General features: G+C 40.0%; 1 protein-coding gene across 3 annotated transcripts in view; it reads right to left on the reverse strand.

The window, feature by feature from the left end:
• LOC100565465 (NADPH--cytochrome P450 reductase) overlaps positions 1 to 27,514 on the reverse strand; it is a 51,132-nt gene that overhangs the window by 8,633 nt on the left and 14,985 nt on the right. For 2 of the 3 annotated variants that reach the window (XM_062960272.1, XM_062960271.1), the window contains exons 2-10: positions 24,196 to 24,390; positions 14,155 to 14,203; positions 12,276 to 12,404; positions 11,712 to 11,861; positions 7,320 to 7,444; positions 4,736 to 4,825; positions 4,337 to 4,435; positions 2,120 to 2,236; positions 1,835 to 1,953 (exon numbers count right to left, since the gene is read on the reverse strand). In XM_062960272.1, the coding sequence (XP_062816342.1) occupies positions 1,835 to 1,953; positions 2,120 to 2,236; positions 4,337 to 4,435; positions 4,736 to 4,825; positions 7,320 to 7,444; positions 11,712 to 11,861; positions 12,276 to 12,404; positions 14,155 to 14,203; positions 24,196 to 24,377 (1,060 nt within the window). In that variant the 5' untranslated portion in view covers positions 24,378 to 24,390. Of the gene's footprint in view, positions 1 to 1,834; positions 1,954 to 2,119; positions 2,237 to 4,336; positions 4,436 to 4,735; positions 4,826 to 7,319; positions 7,445 to 11,711; positions 11,862 to 12,275; positions 12,405 to 14,154; positions 14,204 to 16,989; positions 17,285 to 24,195; positions 24,391 to 27,514 lie in introns of those variants that run through there. The other variant, XM_062960273.1, reaches the window with a different exon arrangement.

Here is a 27,514-nt window from a genome sequence, read left to right on the forward strand (position 1 = left end):
TGTAATATTCCTTTTCCTGCTTGTCTACCATTGGGCCAGGTAAAGATTCTGGGAGCTGTAGTCTTCCTTTGGCCTATTTCCCTCCAACGTTAACATTGGGATGGCTGGAGGATGCTGTATGTGTATATATTGGTTACGTAGAGTAATTAGAAGCGACTGGAAGTTGATTTCCCAAAGCCGAATGCCAGGACAGGGTGCTCTACGTATCCCAGCCAGCCTTTGGGGAATACTGCCATGGGCCACAGACGACATGCCGTTTGCAGAGAAACCGGTTTGCTCGGGAGGTTCCAGAAAAGGTTGAAGTCGGCACCAACCCCGTGGGAGGAAAGAACCAGATCGTCTGGAAAGGTTTCTCAGAAAAAAAAAAAAACAGGGCTAGAAATGCCACCTTTTTTGCCCCAGGAGCCAGTACAAGAGACAATAGTTTTAATGGCTTTTAATGTTAGCCACTTTGAGTCTCCTTATGGAGAGAAAAAGTGGGATATAAATACACATAATAATAATAATAATAATAATAATAATAATAATAATAATAATAATAATAATGGGTCGGGCTGTGGCGCAGGCTGGTTAGCACCCAGCTGCAATATATCACTCTGACCAAGAGGTCATGAGTTCGAGGCCAGCCTGTGTCAGGGTGAGCACCCGACAATTAAAAATAAAAAAAATATAGCCCCTGCTCGTTGCTGACCTAAGCAACCCGAAAGATAGTTGCATCTATCAAGTAGGAAATTTAGGTACCTCTTATATGTGGGGAGGCTAATTTATGACACCATAAAAATCATCCAGCCACCGTTGGAATGAGGAAGTTGCCATCGCAGTGGATGATGAAGCAGCTGCTCCCCCTGTGGCCGGAATCAAGCATACCCGCTGGAAGCTGGAGAAGGTTTAAATTGCCTCTGCGTCTGTCTCTGTCTCTGTTCTATGTTATATGGCATTGAATGTTTCCCTTATATGTGTACAATGTGATCCGCCCTGAGCCCCCTTCAGGGTGAAAAGGGCAGAATATAAATACTGTAAATAATAATAATAATAATACGATCTGCCAACTGCAGAAGGCCACCCTACTGGGATCTGCACGCATCATCTGAAAATACATCACACAGTCCTAGATACTTGGGAAGTGTTCGACTTGTGATTTTGTGATACGAAATCCAGCATATCCATCTTGTTTGCTGTGTCATAAAATAATAATAATAATAATAATAATAATAATAATAATAATAATAATAATAATAATAATAACAACAGCAGAGCACTTGATGAACCAACCTGGACACAGCATATTATTTGAAAACACAGAAATGCTGGACCACTCTAACAAACACCATGTCAGGCTACACAGAGAAGCCACTGAAATCCACAAGCATTTGGACAATTTCAACAGAAAGGAGGAAACCGTGAAAATGAACACAATCTGGCTACAAGTATTTTTTTTTTTAAAAAAAAAAACCTAGAATCAGGACAATAAATAAAGATCCATTCCAGACAGGAAATTCCAGACAGGAAAACAATCAGGGCCAGCTAACACATCCCAACAAAGGATTCCCCCAGGCTTCGAAGCTGCAACGCCATTCTATGCTAATCAAGGTGGCCACATTCACACTTGCCTCAAACAGATTTCTTCCTCCCGCAGATATATAAACCCCACTTGCCTAGTTTCCAACAGACCTCACAACCTCGGAGGATGCCTGCCATAGATGTGGGTGAAACGTCAGGAGAGAATGCTTCTGGAACATGGCTATACAGCCCGGAAAACTCACAGCAATCCAGTGATTCTGGCCACAAAGCCTTTGACAACACAATAATAAACTAGTTCAGTCCTGCCACTCACCATCCAGGTTGTTTAGGGAAATGACCGTATCCAAATCGGCTCCCAGGATCTCTCCCAACTGGTTCACCAGCGAAGTGTCATTGCAGGGATAGACGGCCACGTGGTCTCCAGACTCATATCTAGATGATTTCAAAATAATAATATCAATAACAACAACAGTATGCAACAAAATTTGAAACATTTTCTGTTCTGTGTGGTCTTTCCTTTGAGAGTAGTTGATCTACTCCAAAAACTTCATTCTTGTGGCTGCCACAAACCAGGTTGAACACACTGTGCCACACTGACCTGATCTTAGACCCGGTGATGTCCACCTCGAGGTGCATGAGGTGCCGCTCCCCACCTTGGTTCAGCTTCCGGTTCACCAACACAGGAGCCAAGAAGGGGTTCTTGGCATCAAACGGCCTAGAAAGAAACCAAAAACACTTGAAGCCGAGGCTGGATGGTCATCTGTCCGGAGGGCTTTGATTGTGTCTTCCTTCCTGGCAGAATGGAGTTGGACTGGATGGCCTTTGGGGGTCTCTTGTGACTCTAGGATCGTATTGGTCTATAGCCCTACTTTTCCATTAACTTTCTGATGTCCATGAGGCCAGATGGCCATCTGCTGGGAGGGTTTTGATGGTGACCCCTGCCTGGCAGAAGGAAGTTGGACTGGATGGCCCTTGGGGTCTCTCCGAACTAGGATTCTATGAAACCAAGATGGCATATTTTAACAATGGCTCACAACTCTTCCAAATAGAACAAGCATATTTATTTGTTTATTTACTACATTTATATCCCACCCCTCTCACCGAGAAGGGGACTCAGAGTGGCTTACAAATTATATGTGCATACAATATACTGTATACACTCGAGTATAAGCCTAATTTTTCAGCCCTTATTTTAAGGCTAAAAAAGCCCCCCTCAGCTTATACTCGGGTGGGGATCCTGGTTGGCTTATATTTGGGTCAGCTTTTACTTGAGAATATATGGTACATTTATTATTTTTCTCTATTATTATTGGTATTATTACATTTATTATTTCACTCTATTATTATTACATTTATTATTGTACTCTTATTGTTGCTACTCTTACATTTATTTTACTCTATTTTTATTATTATTATTAATACATTTATTATTTCACTCTGATCTTATTATTATTATTATTACGTTTATTAGTCTACTCTAATTATTATTACATGTATTATTTTACTCTATTATTATTAAAAAGATACATAAGCACATTTACATGAAGAAGACGAGAATAATGATTTAATCAAGAGTTAGTCTTATCTTAAATTAAGACTTGATGTAAATATTCAAAAACATTTAACCTACTGATGCCTCAATTAATGTAATTTTTTGGTATCTATTTTTATTCCTGAAATTTACCTCCCTCGGCTTATACTTGAGTCAATGATTTCCCAGTTTTTTTGTGGTAAAATTAGATGCCTTGGCTTATATTCGGGTCGGCTTATATTCGAGTATATACGGTATTATATTATTAGCATAGCACAATATTAACATTATATATTACTATATTGTATTATACCACTATACTGTAATATTATTAGTAATATTACATGCAATATATAATAATAATTATTATATTGTATAATTATTAGTATTATATTGCATTACCTTATATTATTATTATCAATATTATATGTATATACAATATATTATCTATATATATAAAAGGGTAATGAAATTTCGGCCTAGGACAAAACAACAAAACTACACATCCCAGAAACACTAAACTTGGCAGCACAACCCCTCATCCATGCCTCTACGTTCATACAACAAAAAGCTCCAGCTACTCCAGAAAACGGCCAGGCTTTGAGGCTGCAAGGCTGTTCACTGCTATTCCATAAGGATTCCCATAAGCCACAGCAACGCGTGGCCGGGCAAAGCTAGTCTATATATATAAAAGGGTAATGAAATTTCGGCCTAGGACAAAACAACAAAACTACACATCCCAGAAACACTAAACTTGGCAGCACAATCCTCATCCATGCCTCTACGTTTATACAAGAAAAAGCTCCAGCTACTCCAGAAAACAGCCAGGCTTTGAGACTGCAAGGCTATTCACTGCTATTCCACCTGGCCAACAAAGGATTCCCATAAGCCACAGCAACGCGTGGCCGGGCAAAGCTAGTATTATATATGATTGTATTTTATATTGTATATTATATATACAATATAATATATATATATATATATATATATATATATATATATATATACATACACATACACACACACACACACACACACACACACACACACACACACACACACATAATACATATTATATTACTAGGATAGCATGTTACTGGCATACGGCCTCCTTGTTTTAATAGCTATGACTCCCTAGAGGAGTATGGACACAAGCTAAGTCCACCTTCAAGACGCAAAATGATCCCATTTTAATGAGGAGTGCATTTTTGGGATACTTTGGGGGACCCTTAAGCTACAAATGGCACATGGTTGGCGTGATCCTGCCCGTATGTCTTTACTTACGGTTTCTGGTTCTCGAAACTCTTCAGCCGACCCATCTCGCCGGTGTAAACCTTGTTTGCGTTGATGTCCGTGTGGACGACCAGCTCATACTGGCGTATGCTGCAGAAGGAGAAGAAGGCTGTTAGAAGGCAGACTGGGACTCAATGGAGCCATGGGATCAAATGACAGGAAAGAAGATTCCAACTGTTAGAGCTGTGCTGTTCAGCAGTGGAACTCTCTGCCTCCGAGTCCGGTTGAGGCTTTTAAACAGAGGCTTATTTGGGGCTTTTCCTCCCTGGACTAGAGGGAAATTGTGGTCTCTTCCACCTCTATGATTCTCAGAAGGGAGCATGACTGTCCTTGCAAACCCCATTCAAGAACCAAGCCCATTCTTCTCAACGTCCGTACACACGCACTGACCTGGATTCATCTCCTGTCGCCTCCACGCCAAAGTGTTCACAGACGGCCGGCCAGAACTGCTCCCGCCACGTGATGAAGTCTTCCTCCAGGCTGTTTGGGAGGGAAACCAATGCAAATGTTATTCTAAATCAAGTTATCAAGATCACCAAATAGGATCCTTCTGTGTCGCTTTGGAAGACCCAACTTCGATTTGATAGTTCAATAGCTCCAAACCCCAGGAAGGCTTTCCTGACGGTCAGATATCAGAAGCAAAGAAGCATCTATAGAGATAGTTTGGAAATCTGGGGATTCGGACAGCTGCCCTCCCTGGCACGAAGCTTATTATTATTATTTGTGCTTATTATTATTATTATTATTATTATTATTATTATTATTATTATTATTATTATTATTATTGTATGACACAGCAAACAAGATATACTGGATTTCGTTCCACAAAATCACAAGTTGAACACTTCCCAAGTGTCTAGGACTGTGTGATGTATTTTCGGATGATGCACACAGATCCAAGTAGAGTGGCCTTTTGCAGTTGGCAAATCGTAATTTTATTATTATTATTATTATTTTATTATGACACAGCAAACAAGAGAGATATGCTGGATTTCGCATCACAAAATCACAAGTCGAACACTTCCCAAGTGTCTAGGGCTGTGTGATGTATTTTTGGATGATGCGCGCAGATCCCAGTAGGGTGGCCTTTTGCAGTTGGCAGATCGTAATTTTATTATTATTATTATTATTATTATCATTATTATTTTATTATGTCACAGCAAACAAGAGAGATATGCTGGATTTCGCATCACAAAATCACAAGTCGAACACTTCCCAAGTGTCTAGGGCTGTGTGATGTATTTTCGGATGATGCGCGCAGATCCCAGTAGGGTGGCCTTTTGCAATTGGCAGATCGTAATTTTATTATTATTATTATTATTATTATTATTATTATTATTATTATTATTATTATTATTTTATTATGTCACAGCAAACAAGAGAGATATGCTGGATTTCGCATCACAAAATCACAAGTCGAACACTTCCCAAGTGTCTAGGGCTGTGTGATGTATTTTCGGATGATGCGCGCAGATCCCAGTAGGGTGGCCTTTTGCAGTTGGCAAATTGTAATTTTATTATTATTATTATTATTATTATTATTTTATTTTATTATGACACAGCATACAAGATAGATATGCTGGATTTCGCATCACAAAATCACAAGTCGAACACTTCCCAAGTGTCTAGGGCTGTGTGATGTATTTTCGGATGATGCGTACAGATCCCATCATCATCATCATCATCATCATTATTATTTATACCTTGCTTTTTCTCTCCACAAGGACACTGAATAGGGGCCGGTCTTAGCACAGCAGGCTAAACCTCTAGCTGCAGAAAGTCCTGCCAATTGAAAGGTCAATAGTCCGAGCCCAGGTCAGGGTGAGCACTTGCCGTTAGCCTCAGCTCAAAAGCATAAATGCGAGTAGATAAATAGGTACCACTTTTAGCAGGGAGGTAATAAAAAGTGCCCTTAAGGACATATGTTAGGAGGACGTCTAAGAATGACAAATCTCCTTGGCTTGGAAGATGGAGTTACAGCACCCGCCATGGCCAGAGTCGAGCACAGCATCCAAGATGCCAGAAATAAGATGGGAAAGGCATTTATCTCTGTCTGGGTATTATCTGCCCTTGTTAATTGTATAACGGCATTGAATGCTTGACATTTGTATGTGAGTCCTCTTGGAGAGATAGAGCAGAATATAAATAAAGTATATTATTATTATTATTATTATTCTTGACAGAAGGACACAGTATAACACAGCAAACGAGATCAATATGCTGGATTTTGTATCACAAAATCTCAAGTCGAACACTTCCCAAGTGATTAGGACTGTATGATTTATTATTATTATTATTATTATTATTATTATTATTATTATTATTATTATGACACAGCAAACAAGATAGATATGCTGGATTTCGTATCACAAAATCACAAGTCGAACACTTCTCAAGTGTCTAGGACTGTGTGATGTATTTTCGGATGATGCGTGCAGATCCCAGTAGGGTGGCCTTTTGAAGTTATAGATTGTGATTTTGTCAATGTCTGTTGTTTCCAAATGCCGAATGAGATCTTTTGGCACGTTATTTGAAACACAACAAGTTGAGTCCACAGCAGACACTCTGATGGCTGTTGTACTGTTGTAATACTGTATTATTATTATTATTATTATTATTATTATTATTATTATTATTATTATATTATGACACAGCAAACAAGTTAGATATGCTGGATTTCATAACACAAAATCACAAGTCAAATACTTCCCAAGTGTCTAGGACTGTGTGATGTATTTTCGGATGATGCGCGCAGATCCCAGCAGGGTGGCCTTTTGCAGTTGGCAGATCATCATTATTATTATTATTATTATTATTATTATTATTATTATTATTATTATTTGAAACACAACAAGTTGAGTCCACAGCAGACACTCTGCTGGCTGTTGTACTGTTGTAATACTGTATTATTATTATTATTATTATTATTATTATTATTATTATTATTATTATTATTATTATTGGGTCCACTCACTTCCCGTCGTCATCACCCAAGCCGAGTTCGAAGATGCGCTGGGCTCCCAGTTCCTCCATCCGCTTGTCCACATATTTCCCCATGGCGTTGAAGTGTTCGTAAGTCTTGTTCCCGAGCCCAAAGACCTGAATTGCAGTGAGAAGAGGAGAATCCATTCAGGAGTCTGAGCCCAAAGAATCAAAACTTGGGACCAAGTTCCTTCCTGATGGGATGCTCTGCAGAAACCAGTCTTTTCTAGGCATCACTATAAGTTACAAACATCTGACTTATAAACGATTCAATGGAGACACAGTAAGGTAGGCCTTCTAAGAGCTGGAGAAGGGAGAAAATAGGCAAGCAATGGTCCCGATGCCACAGGGGCAACATCAGGGATAAACACTAGCAGGATATAATAACTATCGATATATATAAATCTGTTCTGGACATTTCTACCTTAATAAAAACAGCGAAACTACAAAACCCAGAACCACGAAACTTGGCAACAAAATACATGGTCCTCCCCGCTGTGTTTAGACATAAAAAAAAACAAGAAAAATAAAGTCCTAATTAGAGGGAAAGGAATACCGTATATACTCAAGTATAAGCCGACCCAAATATAAGCTGAGGAACCTAATTTTATCACAAAAAAACTGGGAAAACATTGACTCCAGTATAAGCCGAGAGTGGTAAATTTCAGAAATAAAAATAGATACCAATAAAATTACATTAATTGAGGCATCGGTAGGTTAAACGTTTTTGAATACAGTACAGTCTCACTTATCCAAGCTAAACGGGCCAGCAGAAGCTTGGATAAGCGAATATCTTGGATAATAAGGAGGGATTAAGGAAAAGCCTATTGAACATCAAATTAGATTTTGATTTTACAAATTAAGCACCAAAACATCATGTTATACAACAAATTTGACAGAAAAAGTAATTCAATACGCAGTAATGTTATGTTGTAATTACTGTATTTGCGAATTTAGCACCAAAATATCATGATATATTGAAAACATTGACTATAAAAATGGCTTGGATAATCCAGAAGTTTGGATAAGCGAGGCTTGGATAAGTGAGACTCTACTGTATTTACATAAAGCTCAAATTTAAGATAAGACTGTCCAACTCTGATCAAATCATTATTCTCATCTTCTTCAATGTCAATGTGCTTATGTATCTTTTTAATAATAATAGAGTAAAATAATACATGTAATAATAATAATAATAAATATAGGAAAATTATACAAGTAATAATAGAGTAATATAATAAATGCAATAATAATAAGATCAGTCAAATAATAAATGTATCAATAATAATAATAAAAATAGAGTAAATAAATGTAATAGTAGCAACAATAATAGAGAAAAATAATAAATGTAATACAGTAGTCTCACTTATCCAACACTCGCTTATCCAACGTTCCGGATTATCCAACGCATTTTTGTAGTCAATGTTTTCAATACATCGTGATATTTTGGTGCTAAATTCGTAAATACAGTATTAATTACATAGCATTACTGTGTATTGAACTACTTTTTCTGTCAAATTTGTTGTCTAACATGATGTTTTGGTGCTTAATTTGTAAAATCATAACCTAATTTGATGTTTAATAGGCTTTTCCTTGATCCCTCCTTATTATCCAACATATTCGCTTATCCAACATTCTGCTAGCCCGTTTATGTTGGATAAGTGAGACTCTACTGTAATACCAATAATAATAGAGAAAAATAATAAATGTACCATATATTCTTGAGTATAAGCTGACCCAAATATAAGCAGGACCCTCACCCGAGTATAATTGAGGGGGGCTTTTTCAGTCTTAAAAAAAGGGCTGAAAAACTAGGCTTTTACTCGAGTATATACAGGAATTGTTTTTTCCCCATTGCTGCCAGTTAGAAGGCTAAGCTCCGCCCACTTTGTCTCCTAGCAACCCACTCAGCCATTTAATGGTGCCCAGGGCCTCTTCAATCAGGCCTCTTCTACACTGCCCATAAAATACAGATTATCTGATTTGAACTGGATTACATGGCAGTATAGACTCAAGGCCCTTCAACACAGCTATATTACCAATTTATAATCTTATATTATCTGCTTTGAACTGGATTATCTTGAGTCTGCACTGCCATATAATCCACTTGCATTTTATACAAAAGGGCTGGACGGGGGTTTGTCCAGAGACGAAAGACTATTTTATTTTGTGCTCCATAATTGGACAAAGCGAGCAGCATCTGCGTCGGACCCGTGTCTCCTTCAGTTCGGTCCTGAGAGCCGGCCAGGCTTCTCTTTGCCTCATTACTCCCGGCAATTAAGACCTGAAGCACCGGAAAAGAGCGACTAAATTGGGGCAGCGGATCAGATCGAGACGGATGGAGGCCCAATTATCCGGCCCTCCAAGGAGCCCAAAGAGAGCCATCTGTGTCTATAAATACACACACTGTTTCCTCGGTGATGCAAGCGCTCTGAAACGGCAATGGGTCTCAGGCAGATTTCCCAATCCCCGAGCCTGGGAAAAAGGAACTTTTCTAAGAGACGGCTGGAGGGGTGGGTAACTTGTTTTTGAAAAATCCATGCCGATGTTTTGTGAGCCCGGCATTCCTTTCTAAGTGCTTACAGATTGTCTCTTTCAAGATCCGCTCCAGAATCTTTCGATGTCAGGATGACATTGTTTTGGTCCTCTTTCCCCCCATTTTTTGAAGATAGGGACAACATTGGCCGTCTTCCAGTCTGCTGGGGTTTCTCCTCTTCTCCAGGAAATCTCAAAAAGAATGGCTATGAAGCGATTTCTACTGCTTGTTTTAACATCCCTGGACGGAGCCAACCTGGTCTTGGGGACTTGAATTTGTTTGGAGTAGCCAGATATTCCTGCGCTGCCTCTTTACCTATTCTGTGTCACATTTCCCCATTTGCATCCTCTGCTTCATAATCTGGCCTTCAAAGACTTGAACCCATTTGGACTGACCAGACGGTGCCGGAGACAGGGCTGAGCACCTGAAACACCTATTAGGACACAGAGGGCGGAGCTAGGGAAGGGGGCGGGGCCTCCTTCCAAGAGCCTGAGACAGGGCTGAGCCTCTATACCTCTCCTGAGGCGCCTGTTAGGACAGAGGGCGGAGCTAGGGAAGGGGGCGGGGCCTCCTTCCAAGAGCCTGAGACAGGGCTGAGCCTCTATACCTCTCCTGAGGCGCCTGTTAGGACAGAGGGCGGAGCTAGGGAAGGGGGCGGGGCCTCCTTCCAAGAGCCTGAGACAGGGCTGAGCCTCTATACCTCTCCTGAGGCGCCTGTTAGGACAGAGGGCGGAGCTAGGGAAGGGGGCGGGGCCTCCTTCCAAGAGCCTGAGACAGGGCTGAGCCTCTATACCTCTCCTGAGGCGCCTGTTAGGACAGAGGGCGGAGCTAGGGAAGGGGGCGGGGCCTCCTTCCAAGAGCCTGAGACAGGGCTGAGCCTCTATACCTCTCCTGAGGCGCCTGTTAGGACAGAGGGTGGAGCTAGGGAAGGGGGCGGGGCCTCCTTCCAAAAGCCTGAGACAGGGCTGAGCCTCTATACTTCTCCTGAGGCTCTTGTTAGAACACGGGGGCGGGGTATAGAGGTTCAGCCCTGTCAGGCACTTGGGAAGAGGCCCCGCCCCCTCCTCTAGCCCCGCCCCCTGTGTCCTGGCAGGCGCCTCAGAACAGGGATAGAAGCTCAGCCCTGCCTCAGAGCTCGTAACTCCGCCCATCCCAGTCCTGGCCGCCCATTTGTGGCCCCGCCCACCTCCCCCTCCCAGCCCTGCATCTTGGACTAGGGGAGAGGCTCAGCCTCGCCCTCTTGAGCAGGAGCCACGCCCACCCCTCTAAGCCATGCCCCCTTTTCAGGGAGCACTAATATTTTTTTCTGGAAAGGGGGCGGTAGGCCAAATAAGTTTGGGAACCACTGTGCTAATAATAATAATAATAATTTTATTTTTATACCCCGCCCCATCTCCCCGAAGGGACTCGGGGCGGCTTACATGGGGCCAAACCCAGTCAGCAACAATATAAAAACAAAGCAATAAACCTGATCAAACAAGTCATAAAAAATCACATACAAAATATAATAAAATCTTGGAGTGGATCCAGAGGAACTGGGCCAATAGTGCTAGTTGTCAATATCATCAGGGAGGGGTGGCTATCCAAGTTGTCATAGCCATTAAAGGTGTAGATAAGGGACTATTAATGAATAGGCAACAGGTCGATCCTACTAGATCAGCTGCCAAAGGCCTGTTGGAGGAGCCAAGTTTTTAGGCTAAAAGATCTTTGATTTGGAGGGATTTGCTACGGATCCGGGGAGGTACTAGGCCTTCTCCACCAAGGAACTCCAAAACAACACATCCCAACAGTGGTGATCTAACCAGTCTTAGGAACGAATTGAGATCGGGGCAGGAGGAAAGGACTTACCGCAAACTTGAGGCCGGACAGATCGGCGTCCGTCTCCTGCAGCCAGTCGTAGAAGTCCTGGGCGTTGTCCGTGGGGTCTCCCTCGCCGTAGGTGGCCATGCAGAAGACCGCCAGGGATTTGTCGATCTCGGGGAGGCGGTTCAGGTCAGACTGCGTGGGAAAGGAGGACGGGCAGAAAAGAGCGAATGTCAAGGCTATGAAGTCCCAGCGCAAGTGAGAAATGGAGCAGAAGCATACCATACAGTTCAACCGGAGCACCTAGTGAGTCCTCTCGAGGCATTACTGGATCCTCTAGTGTGATTCATATGGTCAAGTGATGGACAAAGCATGTCACACAGTTACATTAAAGAACGTAGGAAATCTCCAGGCATTGCTAGGTCCTCCAGCGCAACTCTATTGTCAACTGATGGCGGAAGCACACCACAGAGTAGCCTTTGAGGACCTAGCAAAATGTTTAGTGAGGTCCAACGCGGATGAACGAAACCGTTAGTATTGGCCCTATAAGGGATTGGATTGTAGGTTACCTTTAATACAAGCTGAAATGAGAAATGGTGGTGAACATACCAAGTTGTACTCCTCCGGGTCGGCAGACATGCCCCGCATCCCATAGCGATGGGCGTCCTTGGCAAGGCGGTTGGCGAACTCCTCGGCCGTCCCCGTCTGGGAGCCATAGAAGACGACAATGTTTCTTCCCTGAGAAGGAAACATCAAGGACAACCAAGTGAGGCCCTTGGAACCGAGGTTCGAATCCCCAGCAAAAGGTGGGCCGAGCTTTCCTATCTTGAAAGGCAGAAATAGGCAACCAGCGGCAAGATATAGGAGCATTTACCTGCCAATCAACTTTTCCCCTCCCTTCTCAATACAGTTGTACCATGCAGTCAAACCACTTCTTAACTGGACCCAAGCTAATAATAATAATAACAACAACAACAATATATCATCTATATAATACACAATAAATATATAATTATGTCATACACTGTATGTGCATATGATGTTGATATTGTTGTAAGGTGGTGCTAATAATTATATAATTTAGTAGCATTAATTATATGTTGTATGTTGCTGGTAGTGTTGCGGTGTGGTGCGGTATGGTGATGTGTAGTGCTGGTTTTTTGCTGTGCTGGTAATATGACTTATTGTATGTACATATTATTTGTAAACTGCTCTGAGTCCCCTTCGGGGTGAGAAGAGCGGGATATAAATGTAGTAAATGAGTAACTAATAACTAAATAACAACAACAACAACAATTTCTCTTTGTTTCAGCATAGAGTCCTTTGGTGCATGGTAGTGGCTGCTTTTGATCCCTTTTTACACATCTAGAGGATTTTAGATATAGTTTGTGGATACATTTTCTAAAAAGTATCCCAGGAAAATAGGGAATCGGGGTTTTGGAGAGGCATCTATGGCCACCCTACGCTTGCCCTGATCCACATGAAGCAGATGCCGTTCGAGTTTTTCCAAAGGAAAAATGTTTCCATTCTCCAAGGGAGAAGAAATGCATCATGATTTCAACAATGCTTCGTTCCTTCGAATTAATGAATAACACAGTACACAGAGCTGGGTGGTCTTTCGTTTGGGGCTAAACGGTTTCAGGTGGCTCTCCATTGGAAATGCATGCACCTCCTATTTTTGGGGTGCAGGGAAAACAAGGGCATTGTAACGGTCTTTCTGGGTCTGTTTTGAAATGTATTCCATACAAGTCTGAAAAGGAGAGCTTTCATACACCATGGGCGGCATCTGTATAGAATTACAACACAGTTTGAAATCACAGTAATTGCCATGGCTCAATGTTATGCAATCCTGGTGCCTTAAACTACATTTCCCAGGATTCCATAGCACTGAGTCACAGCAATCCAAGTACTATCTATCATACCACATTCCATGTATTTGAATGTGTGTGTTTTTAAAATGTGCTCTTATGGATGTATTTGAACTGTGAGCCGTAAAGAGAGGGGGATAATAATAATAATAATAATAATAATAATAATAATAATAATAATAATAATAATAATCTGGAAATGCAGCAAAGAGTAGGCAAATGAGCAGCACAGGAATGTCTGGCTTAGTGGCTACTCCAAATGGATTCAAGTTGTTGTTATTATTATTATCATTATTATTATTATTATTATTACTATTATTTAGGGAAATGCAGCACAGAATACGATTCAATTTGTTGTTGTTATAATAACAACAACAACAACTTGAATCCATTTGGAGTAGCCAGACATTCCTGTGCTGCTCATTTACATACTCTTTGTTGAATTTCCAGATGATGATGATGATGATGATGATTATTATTATTATTTCTAGTGTAGATTCTCCCCTGGAAGGTAGAGGCACATTTTGATTGATCAATCTATCCATCGATTCCTATTGGAGGCCCTTGAATCATCCCTCCTTTGCATTAAGCACTGCTGTTGCTGCTTTCACCAAACTTACCGTCTTTTTCATTTTTTCAATGAAGCTGCTGTCATTCGTCGACTGTGCTCTGAAAGAGAAAGAAAAAGAGAAGTGTTGGACTCTGAACCAGAAGATGCATGGCCGTCTGTCAAGAGGGTTTGAGTTGTGTAAAAAGATGGGAGGGAAATGTGTTGAAAGAGATCTAGACGTCTTAGTTGACCAAAAACTGAACATGAGCCGCGAGTGTGATGTGGCAGAAAAAATACAAGTGGGGTTTATATATCTGTGGAATAATGTCCAGGGTGGGAGAAGGAACTCTTGTCTGTTGGAGGCAAGTGTGAATGTCACAATTGGCCAGCTTGATTAGCATTGAATGACCTTGCAGCTTCAAAGCCTGCCTGGAGACATCCTTTCTTGGGAAGTGTTAGCTGGCCCTGATTGATTCTTTCTCCCACCCTGGACATTTCACAGATATATAAACCCCACTTGCTTCGTTTGCAACAGACCTCACAACCTCTGAGGATGCCTGCCATAGATGTGGGTGAAACGTCAGGAGAGAATGCTTCTGGAACATGGCCATTCAGCCCGGAAAATTCACAGCAACCTAGTGGTTCTGGCCATGAAAGCCTTTGACAACACAATAATAATAACAATTACAATTGGAGGATGCACCGCCACACTGTAGTACACCACCACGCCGCAACACTACTAGCAATACCACATGCAACACACAATACACAATTATAATAGTGTATTGCTATTATAGGGTTTAGTCTGAACTCTTCCATGTATCTGAATGAGCAGAATGAAGAAGGCGGGGCCTGGAAGACATCTTTCCACCATGTCTCCTGAATCAATGTAATGATATAATAATATATAATAATATTACACTAATACTAATATTATAATATATTGTGTTAATAATAATATTATGATGTAATACAATGTAATAATAATTATAATTCACTATTATAATTATATATTTATATTACATGCAATATTACTAATAATACTGCAATATAGTTGTATAATATAATATATTGTATGTATATACACTTGTAAACCACCCTGAGTCCCCTTTGGGGTGAGAAGGGCGGGATATAAATGCCGCAAATAAATAAATAAATAAATAAATATTAATTGCATTTGAAAGGACAGTCCATTTTGCGATTCAGCTTGAACTCTTTACATCTACTATATTTGAATTTTTTTCCATGTTGAAACTGCAAGCCGCTTCTGGTGTGAGAGAATTGGCCGTCTGCAAGGACATTGCCCAGGGGAGGCCCAGATGTTTGACGTTTTACCATCCTGTTGGAGGCTTCTCTCATGTCCCATCACAGGGAGCTAAAGCTGACAGACAGGAGCTCACCCCACTCTCTGGATTCCAACTGCCAACCTTTCAGTCAGCAGTCCTGCCAGCACAAGGGTTTGACCCATTGTGCTACCAGGGGCTCCAATATATTTGAATGTACAGTAGAGTCTCACTTATCCAAAATAAACGGGCCGGCAGAACGTTGGATAAGCGAATATGTAGGATAATAAGGAGGCATTAAGGAAAAGCCTATTAAACATCAAATTAGGTTATGATTTTACAAATGAAGCACCAAAACATCATGTCGGACAACAAATTTGACAGCAAAAGTAGTTCAATACACAGCAATGTTATGTAGTAATTACTGTATTTACGAATTTAGCACCAAAATATCACGATGTATTGAAAACATTGACTACAAAAATGCGTTGGATAATCCAGAACGTTGGATAAGCAAGTGTTGGATAAGTGAGACTCTATTGTATATTGAATGCAATGTAAAGGGTTGGACACTTCGCTCTGGCTTTTAGTCCGGACACTTTTAATGGATCTGAATGCATCTCTTTGGAGACTCTACTCTGGGGTTGAGTCTGAACTTTAAGGTGCTGAATGTCTTTGTATTTGGATGGGTTGAATGTTTCAAATACAGTAGAGTCTCACTTATCCAACGTTCTGGATTATCCAACACATTTTTGTAGTCAATGTTTTCAATATATCATGATATTTTGGTGCTAAATTCATAAATACAGTAATTACTACATAGCATTAATGTGTAATGAACTACTTTTTCTGTCAAAGTTGTTGTATAACATGATGTTTTGGTGCTTCATTTGTAAAATCATAACCTAATTTGATGTTGGGCTCCGGCCTGTGGCGCAGGCTGGAGAGCAAGCCAGCTGCAACCAGCTGCAATGAATCACTCTGACCAGGAGGTCATGAGTTCGAGGCCCGCTCGGAGCCTATGTTTGTCTTGTCTTTGTTCAATGTTAAAAGGCATTGAATGTTTGCCTATATGTGTAATGTGATCTGCCCTGAGTCCCCTTCGGGGTGAGAAGGGCGGAATATAAATGCTGTAAATGAATGTTTAATAGGCTTTTCCTTAATCCCTCCTTATTATCCAAGATATTAGCTTATCCAAGCTTCTGCCGGCCCATTTAGCTTGGATAAGTGAGACTCTACTGTACATTCAATATCATACGTCTCTTATAGAGTTCAGACACAACCCCGGAGCGGACTGTCCAAGGAGGCGAAATATTGTAGAAGGATTTGTATGCAGGGTGTGGGTCCCAAACTCCAAATAAACCCACCGTTTTGTTCCCCGTTCACTTCCCACAACTGGGATCCTCTCTCCGGAGTTTGGAAAGAGCAGAAGGAGGAGAAGAAAAGGCAAAAGGGAACAAGCTGTCCCGAGTATAGAGATATTGCGAAACCCCGAAACCCTCCAGCAGCTTTTCCGGATTTCCCAGAAGCGAAGGAAAAAACAACAGCCTTGGCATCCCAAGCAAAAGTCCTACAAAAGGAGCCAAGGCGACAACGTTGCCAAAGCAGGGGATTCCACTTACCTCCCGGTGGGCCCCTCTTCTTGGGGGGAGGAATAGGGGCACCCCATGTTTTGCAGAAGGGTCTTTGCGGGGAGATCAAACCCTGCTCCTCATCCCGACCCAGTTCTTTGGCGGGACGGCCCGCCTTTCGTCCCCCAATCCCCAGAGAGCTCTCCTCCGGCACAGTCCCAAGGACTTCAACATCTGGCGGAGGAGGCAGAGAGGAATGGAGAAGAAGAAGAAGAAAGAGAGAGAGAGAGAGAGAAAGAAAGGGAGGGGACAGAGGGAAAGCCACAGGAAGACGACGACAACGACGAATGCATCCTCCCCCTCCCCTCTTTTTTCACCACTTCTGACATTCGAATGTGGGGCCGGGAGAGAGTGCCAGGTTTCCAACGCAACTGGAGTGACATCAGAGCCCTTTTCGAAAAGGATTGAAAGAAAAAGAGTTGCGGACGGGGTGCCATCTCCCCCCCATTTCAAGCAAAGCAGGGAGGAAAAACAAAGTTTTCCTATGTAAGTAGCCTTAAAGCTGCCAAGTTAATCAGTGAGGGTATCTACATAGAGGTAGCCTGTCCTTTGTTGCCTGGAGGCACCCTCTGTTTGGGAGGTGTTAACTGGCCCTTGATTGCTGCAAGTTTTCCGGACTGTGTGGTCATGTTCCAGAAGCATTCTCTCCTGACGTTTCACCCACATCTACAGCAGGCATTCAAAATGTGAGTTACTATATATACTCAAGTTTAAGGCTAGTTTTTCAGCCCTTTTTTTAAGACTAAAAAAGCCCCCCTTGGCTTATACTTGGGTGAGGATCCTGGTTGGCTTATATTTGGGTCAGCTTATACTCGAGAATATATGGTACATTTATTATTTTTCTCTATTATTATTGGTATTATTACATTTTTTATTTTACTCTATTATTATTAAATTTATTATTGTACTCTATTATTGTTGCTACTACAGTAGAGTCTCACTTATCCAAGCTAAATGGGCCGGCAGAAGCTTGGATAAGCGAATATCTTGGATAATAAGGAGGGATTAAGGAAAAGCCTATTAAAAATCAAATTAGATTATGATTTTACAAATTAAGCACCAAAACATCACGTTATAAATAGGCGTAGCTAGACCTCCCCCCTGTATTTCATCCATCATGTATTTTACTTTAATTCTGCGTTTCTTTTTTTCTTTTTCTTTTTTCTTTTTTGCCAAATAAACTTCATTATAGCTTTATGCCCCGCCCCCACCCCCCAAAAAAAGGCCAGCCAGAATCCTGCACGGGATCTTTTTAACAGCTTGTTTATTTTAGCTTCTTTTGTACCGTGGGTTGTATGTTGTATGTATGTCTATGTGCTAAATGTTTTGATACGGCTGATGGGCTAATCAATAAAATGTGATTGATTGATCACGTTATACAACAAATTTGACAGAAAAAGTAGTTCAATACGCAGTAATGCTATGTAGTAATTACTGCATGTACAATTTTAGCACCAAAATATCACAATATATTGAAAACATTGACTACAAAAATGGCTTGGATAATCCAGAAACTTGGATAAGCGAGGCTTGGATAAGTGAGACTCTACTGTATTACATTTTTTTACTCTATTTGTATTATTATTATTATTATTATTATTATTATTATTATTACATTTATTATTTCACTCTGATCTTATTATTATTACATTAATTATTTTACTCTATTTATTATTACATGTATTATTTTCCTGTATTTATTATCATTATTACATGTATTATTTTACTCTATTATTATGAAAAGGATACATAAGCACATTTACATTGAAGAAGATGAGAATAAGGATTTAATCAGAGTTAGACAGTCTCATCATAAATTAGAGCTTGATGTAAATATTCAAAAACATTTAACCTACTGATGCCTCAATTAATGTAATTTTTTGGTATTTATATTTGTGAAATTTCCCACTCTCGGTTTATACTTGAGTCATTGATTTCCCAGTTTTTTTGTGGTAAAATTAGATGCCTTGGCTTATATTCGGGTTGGCTTATATTCGAGTATATATGGTATATTGGAAACTAGGCAAGTGAGGTTTATATATCTGTGGAATAATGTCCAGGATGGGAGAAACTGGCAACTGGCAACCTTAATAATAATAATAATAATAATAATAATAATAATAATAATAATAATAATAATAAACATTTATTTATACCCCACCACCCTTTCCCTGAGGGACTCAAAGTGCAACATGCAAAATACAAAAAGTGCAGAAACAAAACATAAACAACATAATGCCACAATTTCAAATACCCTGATTAAAAGCAGCGAAGTACAGCTTGTTGTTGTAAATTTTAAAATGGTTTTATTAGATATGTTAATTGGGTTTTTATATTGGGATATGATGTTTTAATTGATCATGTATTGCTGTCTGATGTATTTGTATTAATTTTGTATGTTATACGCCACTTTGAATCCCACCCATGGGAGAAAAGCGAGATAGATATTAATAATAATAATAATAATAATAATAATAATAATAATAATAATAATAATTGCTGCAGGTAAAAACAGCAGTATTCGATCTCAGTTGTGTAAAGTGCTTGAATAAAGAATCTGAAGCTCCTCATATGTATTCGTAAAGAATCTAAATATGGTCGAAGGCTCCACAGAAGGAGATGTGGTCACTTTGATTAGCACTGAATGGCCTTGTACTTTCAAAGCCTGGTTGCTTCCTGCCTGGGGGGATCCTTTATCGGGAGGTGTTAGATGGCCATAACATAGCCATACAGCCCAGAAAAATCACAGCGACTCAGTGATTCTGGCTATGAAAGCCTTCAACAACACATTGGCCCTTGTTTGTTTGTTTGCTGTCTGGAGTTCCCTTGTTTTTAAGTAGTGTTCCTGATTTACTGTTTACATCCGTACTGGAGGACCTCGAAATGCCAAAGAAGCCTTCTCTAGGCATTTCCTAGGTCCTCCATTGTAATTCCGTGGTATGTTTCCACTGGAAGTTGACCAGAATCTTGTTGGAAGACCTACAAATGCTGGAAAGGTATTCCCTAGGCATTTTCTATGTCCTCCAGTGTGATTCTGTGGACTTAGAAATGTGAAAAAGGCACTGGATCCCACTCTGGGAAATCTGGGAGAATTCTCATTGTCGGGAATGGGGCAACCTGGGGCAAGTCACACTCTCACACCCCCACGAATCAACCATCCAATTTAAGGCCAAGTTAAATCAGAGACGACAATCAAGCCTAACAAAAACTGTTCATATGAGAGGAAACCCAAAAGCTGTAATCTTCCCTTTCGGACCAAAATAGATGCAACGTTTTAAGCACAAAAACCCAATCCTTGCACACTTTTTCTGTCTTTCTTTATAATGTTGCAGCTAAACCACAAAAAAAAAGACCAATGCAAATCAAGTCGAATGTGGTGAATGGACCCGACCCAGATTACAGGATATTTTCCAACACATGAGAAATCCATTATTATTATTATTACAGTAGAGTCTCACTTATCCAAGCCTCGCTTATCCAAGCGTCTGGATAATCCAATGCATTTTTGTAGTTAATGTTTTCAATATATCGTGATATTTTGGTGCTAAATTCGTAAATACAGTAATTACTACATAACATTACTGCATATCGAACTGCTTTTTCTGTCAAATTTGTTGTAAAACATGATGTTTTGGTGCTTAATTTGAAAAATCATAACCTAATTTGATGTTTAATAGTCTTTTCCTTAATCCCTTCTTATTATCCAAGATATTCGCTTATCCAAGCTTCTGCCGGCCTGTTTAGCTTGGATAAATGAGACTCTACTGTATTATTATTATTAATATTATTATTATTATTACTATTGACACAACGACATAGTCTGACACAGCAAACAAGTTAGATATGCTGGATTTCGTATCACAAGTCGAACACTTCCCAAGCGTTTAGGACTGTGTGACGTATTTTCGGATGATGTGCGCAGATCCCAGTAGGGTGGCCTTTTGCAGTTGGCAGATCGTAATTTTGTCAATGTTGTTGTTGTTGTTGTTGTTGTTATTATTATTATGCCCCCATTAAGGAGACTCAAAGTGGCAAACAATTATTATCTGAGCAAAGCAAATGCAACAGTCCAGACCTCCCCAAATGTCATCTCACACAATTGCAAGGTTCAATGCATTGAAAAAGAGGTTGAACAGCCCTATTTGGGTCCAGAGGCTTTAGCCAAAGTCTGGGGATGCTGGGAGTTGCAAGCCAACACCATCCACAGAGTTTCCAGCCTTGGATTCAAAGACAGCGGCTTGGATAGGGATCAAAAACCATTGACCACACACAACAAGCAACAATTGCATTGCTTCCAGGTCAGTTGGGCAGTGAATCCGCTTTGGATTTTAGCCCGAACATTATGTAAACAAAGAGTCCAAACTCTCCATCTTTATCATTCAGCTTCAGACCTCATTTGAAGGGGAAATCTAACTATGGATTCACTAATATGCTGTATCCTGGCTATCTGGAGATATCTGGGAAAGCCTTGAAAGTGAGAGAAAACTCGCCCTGGATTTGTTGCCCCATTGGAACGGGAGCCATATAAGGGTTTCTAATTTCCCTGAAAAAAAAGAAACCATGCCTCCAGAAGATGCAACGAAGACAGGCAAAGAGAAATCACCCCAGAATTAACTTCCCTGCGGGAAAACCAGTTGTTCCAGCCTATTATCCACCCACAGCCCTGGCATGAAGCGGCGGCTTCAAAAGTGGACCCCAAAGGGAGGCGACGGCAGGAGGTTGTGGTTTCCGCTCTTAAAACCAGTTTTAAGGGTTTTAACTGTTTGTTTTTAATACCGTTGAGGTTTAATTCTATTTTAATGTTTGTACATTTTTGAATTGTAAATTGCATTGAGATGTTTTTAAGGCAGGTCACTTTGAGTCTCCTTAGTGGGGAGAAAAAAATGGGGGTATAAATAAACATAATAATAAACATAATAATAATAATAAGAAGAAGAAGAAGAAGAAGACCGCACTACAAACTAGAGCTGACAGCTGGCACAACAAAACATTGCATGGAAAGTTCCTTGACAAAATTGAAGGAAAAGCTGATAAGGAGAAGACCTGGCTCTGGCTCACGAATGGGACCCTGAAGAAGGAGACAGAAGGCCTGATCCTTGCAGCCCAGGAGCAAGACATCAGGACAAAGGCAATTCAGGCCAAGATCGAAAAATCAGCTGATGACATCTGCCCTTGAGTTTGGCTACTCTGCTGCTGAGTACACATGCCCAGCATAGAATACATCTCACCACGTTAAAACAGTGGATGTGGCTCTTAATGAGACATGCTGCCTTATCACAGGATGTCTACGCCCTGCACTGCTGGAGAAATTATACTGTTTAGCCAGTATTGCACCACCTAATATTCTCCGGGAAGTGGCAACCAGTAATGGAAGGACCAAGGCAGTGACATCTCCGGCCAATCCTCTGTTTGGATATCAGCCAGCAAGCCAACACCTTAAATCAGGGGTCCCCAAACTAAGGCCCGGGGGCCGGATGCGGCCCTCCAAGGTCATTTACCTGGCCCCCACCCTCCGTTTTATAATATAATATTTTTATATCAGTTTTAATAATATAATATATTGTAGATACATATAATATTGATAATAATCTTATGTGATATAATATAATACTAATAGTAATATCATATAATAATATTAATTATATGTTATATATTACATATTATATAATAGTATAGTGGTATAGTTCAATATAGTAATATATAATGCTAATATTGTGTTATGCTAATAATATAATATATTGTATGTACATACAGCTGCTCTGAGTCCCCTTCGGGGTGAGAAGGGTGAGATATAAATGTAGTAAATAAATGCAGTAAATAATTAATTTTAGACTTAGGCTCGGCCAAAGTCTGACATGACTTGAAGGCACACAACAACAACAACAATCCTAATTAACTTGACTATCACATTGGCCAGTAGCAGGCCCACACTTTCCATTGAAATCATGATAGGTTTATGTTGGTTAAAATTGTTTTCATTTTTAAATATTGTATTCTTTCGTTGTTGTTGTTGTTGCACTACAAATAAGACATGTGCAGTATGCATAGGAATTTGTATTTTTTTTTCAAATGATAATTCTGCCCCTCAACAGTCTGAAGGATTGTGGACCGGCCCTCGGCTTAAAAAGTTTGGGGACCCCTGCCTTAAATCAAGAAACAGCTTCCTAAGATCTATAGAGTTACTCGCAGGAACATCTCAGCAAGCGAGAGTCCAAAAGTGGCAGGTGAAAACTCAGAACCTCAATCAGTGGCTGATGCCGGGTGAGAAACTCCCTTCTGGGCACACAGACTTGGAAGTCTGAACAGACTGCGCTTTGGCACCAACAAGATGCAGAGCCAACCTTACGAAACGGTGCTACAAAGTTGAGTCCACGACATGCGAGTGCGGAGAAGAGAAAACCACACACCACTTACTACAATGCAGTCTGAGCCCTGCCACATGCACAATGGAGGACCTTCTCTCTGTGACACCAGAGGCACTCCAAGTGGCCAGCTTCTGGGCAAAGGAAATTTAGCATAATGCCAAGTTTTTATCTTTGCTTGTGCTTTTATATATTACTAGCTGTGCCCAGCCACGCGTTGCTGTGGCGAAGTATGGTGGTATGGGAAATAAAGTATTGAGGAACTGGTGGTAGTTAAGGTAAAGGATAAAGGTTTTATCTTACATTAAGTCCATTATAAATGGGTTATATAGCTGTGTGGAAGGGCCTTGAGTCTACACTGCCATATAATCCAGTTAAAATCAGATAATCTATATTTTATAGGCAGTGTGGAAGAGGCCTAAGTGAGGCCTAACTCTGTCTGTCCCCTGGGCTGAGTGGGTTACTAGGAGACCAAGTGGGCGGAGTTTAGCCTTCTAACTGGCAGCAACTGGATAAAAACAATTATTCCTCTCCCTCTAATTAGGACTTTATTTTTCTTTTCTTTTTGTTGTATGAACGTAGAGGCATGGATGAGGGGTTGTGCTGCCAAGTTTAGTGTTTCTGGGATGTTTGGTTTTGTTGTTTTGTCCTAGGCCGAAATTTCATTACCCTTTTATATATATAGATAGCTGTATTCTCAATTTGCTTCTGACACAATAAATAAATAATAATAGTTGACGAAGGAGAATGAAACGCCCCGAAACGCATCGTTCCGAAGCCGAAAGAAGGGCAAAACATAGACAGCTTAGGGATCCGTCCTTCTGGCGTGACTTACGCGGATGGCGTCTGGATCTTGGCAAAGTCAGGGACCTCTTCTTTCTTCTTGCGGAAGAAAAACCAGTAGGTCAAGAGTCCGATGATGATGGAGAAGAGGAAGACGTCGGTGAGGCTGAAGGGGACTGAGGCCTCGGGGGTCTTGACTGGAGCGGAGTCATCCTTGGACGAAGCTGACCCCATGGCGGAGGGAAAACTGCAAGCGACAAAACGAAGGAGATGGATGAGTATTGTGCTATCAGCATAAAGGCTGCATAAGGGACAGAATATTCAATCCTAATACAGGATGTGTCAGGACATAATACTAATATGTATTCATTCTAATATAGGATGCAATATATATTCTAATATGCCCTCATGTCATCTGTAATTAGCACAACATACCAGTGTAATACATTATAAAATATTCATAGGCATCTAATAAACATAGCTATCCCTTCTATACAGGAATAGGTTATACAAGGCAGGTTACGCAATTCGACTGTTGTGGATTTTAACTTGTATTCTAACTCTGTGTGTTTTGTTCTATGTCTTTTAATACTGTTTTATCTTAATGATGTTGTATCCCACCTTGAAGCGAAGGGAGAGGCAGGTAATAAATTCATTATTACTATTATTATTAAATCATATTATTATTACTATTATTATGCCAAATCACACTCTATTATTAGTACAGTAGAGTCTCACTTATCCAACACTCGCTTATCCAATGTTCTGGATTATCCAACGCATTTTTGTAGTCAATGTTTTCAATACATCGTGATATTTTGGTGCTAAATTCGTAAATACAGTATTAATTACATAGCATTACTGCGTATTGAAGTACTTTTTCTGTCAAATTTGTTGTCTAACATGATGTTTTGGTGCTTAATTTGTAAAATCATAACCTAATTTGATGTTTAATAGGCTTTTCCTTGATCCCTCCTTATTATCCAACATATTCGCTTATCCAATGTTCTGCCAGCCCGTTTATGTTGGATAAGTGAGACTCTACTGTACTACTATTATTATTGTTACTTTTATTACTATTGATAGGGCAAGTTATACTATTACAAATATTATTATTACTATTGCTATTATTTTAATACTATTATCAGGGCAAGTCACACTATTATTATTACTATTTTCCACTTTCCTCTCTCAAAGCTGCTAACAATGCTAAAAAAAAAATACAACTTCCTGAGTTAAGTTGCTGGCTCACAAAGGTTCTGGAAATAATGAATATGGACAAATTGACATACTTACTAAAAATAATTATGGAATTCCAAGAAAGCAAACAAATTGGGATCCGGTAATAAACTATTTGACAGAAATACAAATGAAGGTGCTAATCTAATCTATACAGAAGGCTTGCAGATACAAAGTGAAGGCAAAGAAGACGCTGACACTTAGTAGAGAGAAGAAGCAAAAATGACTAAAAAGAAGAAAAACAAACTCTTTAAAGTAACTGTGTATGAGATGGAAGTCTTTATTTTTACATTTTTTAATTATTATTATTTTCATTTTTTTCTTTCTTTTCCCCCTTTTTCTTTTCCTTTTTCTTTGTAGTCTATTCCTTTTCCTTCACCTCTTTCTTTGGAATTCATTGTTCTCACACTTTCACTGTAAACCTTTTAGTTGAAAATCTAATAAAATTATATAAAAAAAATACAACTTTCAACGTTCAACGTATAAAAACCCAAAATAGAATTCAACATTTATTAAAAATAAATGTGTGTGCATGTATATACATATACATACACATATACATTGTGTGTGTGTATTGATCTATCCCGCGATCCTAAGCCTCATCCCACTGTTTACACAGAAGGAAAATATCAACAGCCCCCATCACTTTAAAAGCAAAACCATTACAAACACACAGAGGGTTAAGTATTTCCCAAAGTTTCAAGAGACAAGGCAAAGGAGACTGGATGCCCTAAGAGGAGGAATTAGGTGGATTTATTGGGGTCAGAGAGGCAAATATGAGTGGCGTTTCCCCACTGCGGTTTCTTTGCAGGTTGAGCAGCCCTGTTTGCAATGCAAGGCTATTTCAGGTGCAGCTTGGCGTCAGTGGGACAATTAAGAGACATTAGCTCTGCACAAGAGCCGCCTTCTCCAATGGAGATACCATGCAACCGTCTCAATAAACCGGTATTTTGAGGGCTGGGGAGGAGGAGGAGGAGGAGCGGCAGCATTACAGAAGCATGACAAATCCATCCACGGAGGAGTGGTTGAGAAATCCCACTCAGGACTGGGTGAAAAGCCATGTGGTGAGGCAACAAACAGCACGTCATAGCTAACCCTCCTTTGGAACGGCAGGGATTGATTCCATCAGAAGAGAATCCGAGTGGGAAGGGACCCCAAAGGCCATCCAGTCCACCCTGTATGATGGTTTGTACATTTGTATATATCTCTCTCTATATCACAGAATTCTAGCATTGGAAGATACCTCTAAAGGATATCCCGTCCAACACCCTTCTGCTGTAAAGGACACAATCAAAGCCCACCCGACAGATGGCCATCCAGGCTCTGTTAAAAATAGATGTCATTTTACCATTGCTGGTGGACTTGCAACAAAGCAAAAGAATTTTGGAATATTTATTTATTTATTTTTCAAACTTATATGCCGCCACTCCCCTAGGGCTCGGAGCGGCTTACAAGAACCGGCTAAAATCAACAATTTAAAGAACATCTTAAAAACATCTTTAAAAACATCTTAAAAACATACTAAAAGCACCTTTTAAAACATCAACAACAGAACTCAAAAGCCTGTCGAAACAGCATGATGAAAATCTGAAATTTTTAAGAAAGAACTACCCTATAAAACCAGAGGTTTATCTTTTGGGCATTTTGGACAAAGACATTTTTCAGGATACTAATAAAGAAAAATTAATCATATTTTTATCAACAGCAGCGAGAATGGTCTTTTGCAAAGATGTGGAAGATGGAGAAGATACCGGATAGAGAAGACTGGTTAAACAAAGTATGGGAGATTAAAGATATGGATCAGCTAACATATTACAGTAGAGTCTCACTTATCCAACACTCACTTATCCAACGTTCTGGATTATCCAAGCCATTTTTGTAGTCAATGTTTTCAATACATCGTGATATTTTGGTGCTAAATTCGTAAATACAGTAATTACTACATAGCATTACTGTGTATTGAACTACTTTTTCTGGCAAATTTGTTGTATAACATGATGTTTTGGTGCTTAATTTGTAAAATCATAACCTAATTTGATGTTTAATAGGCTTTTCCTTAATCTCTCCTTATCATCCAACGTTCTGCCGGCCTGATTACATTGGATAAGCGAGACTCTACTGTACCTATTTTT

This window comes from Anolis carolinensis, unplaced genomic scaffold (assembly GCF_035594765.1).
Source record: "Anolis carolinensis isolate JA03-04 unplaced genomic scaffold, rAnoCar3.1.pri scaffold_7, whole genome shotgun sequence".
Classification (NCBI taxonomy): domain Eukaryota; kingdom Metazoa; phylum Chordata; class Lepidosauria; order Squamata; family Dactyloidae; genus Anolis; species Anolis carolinensis.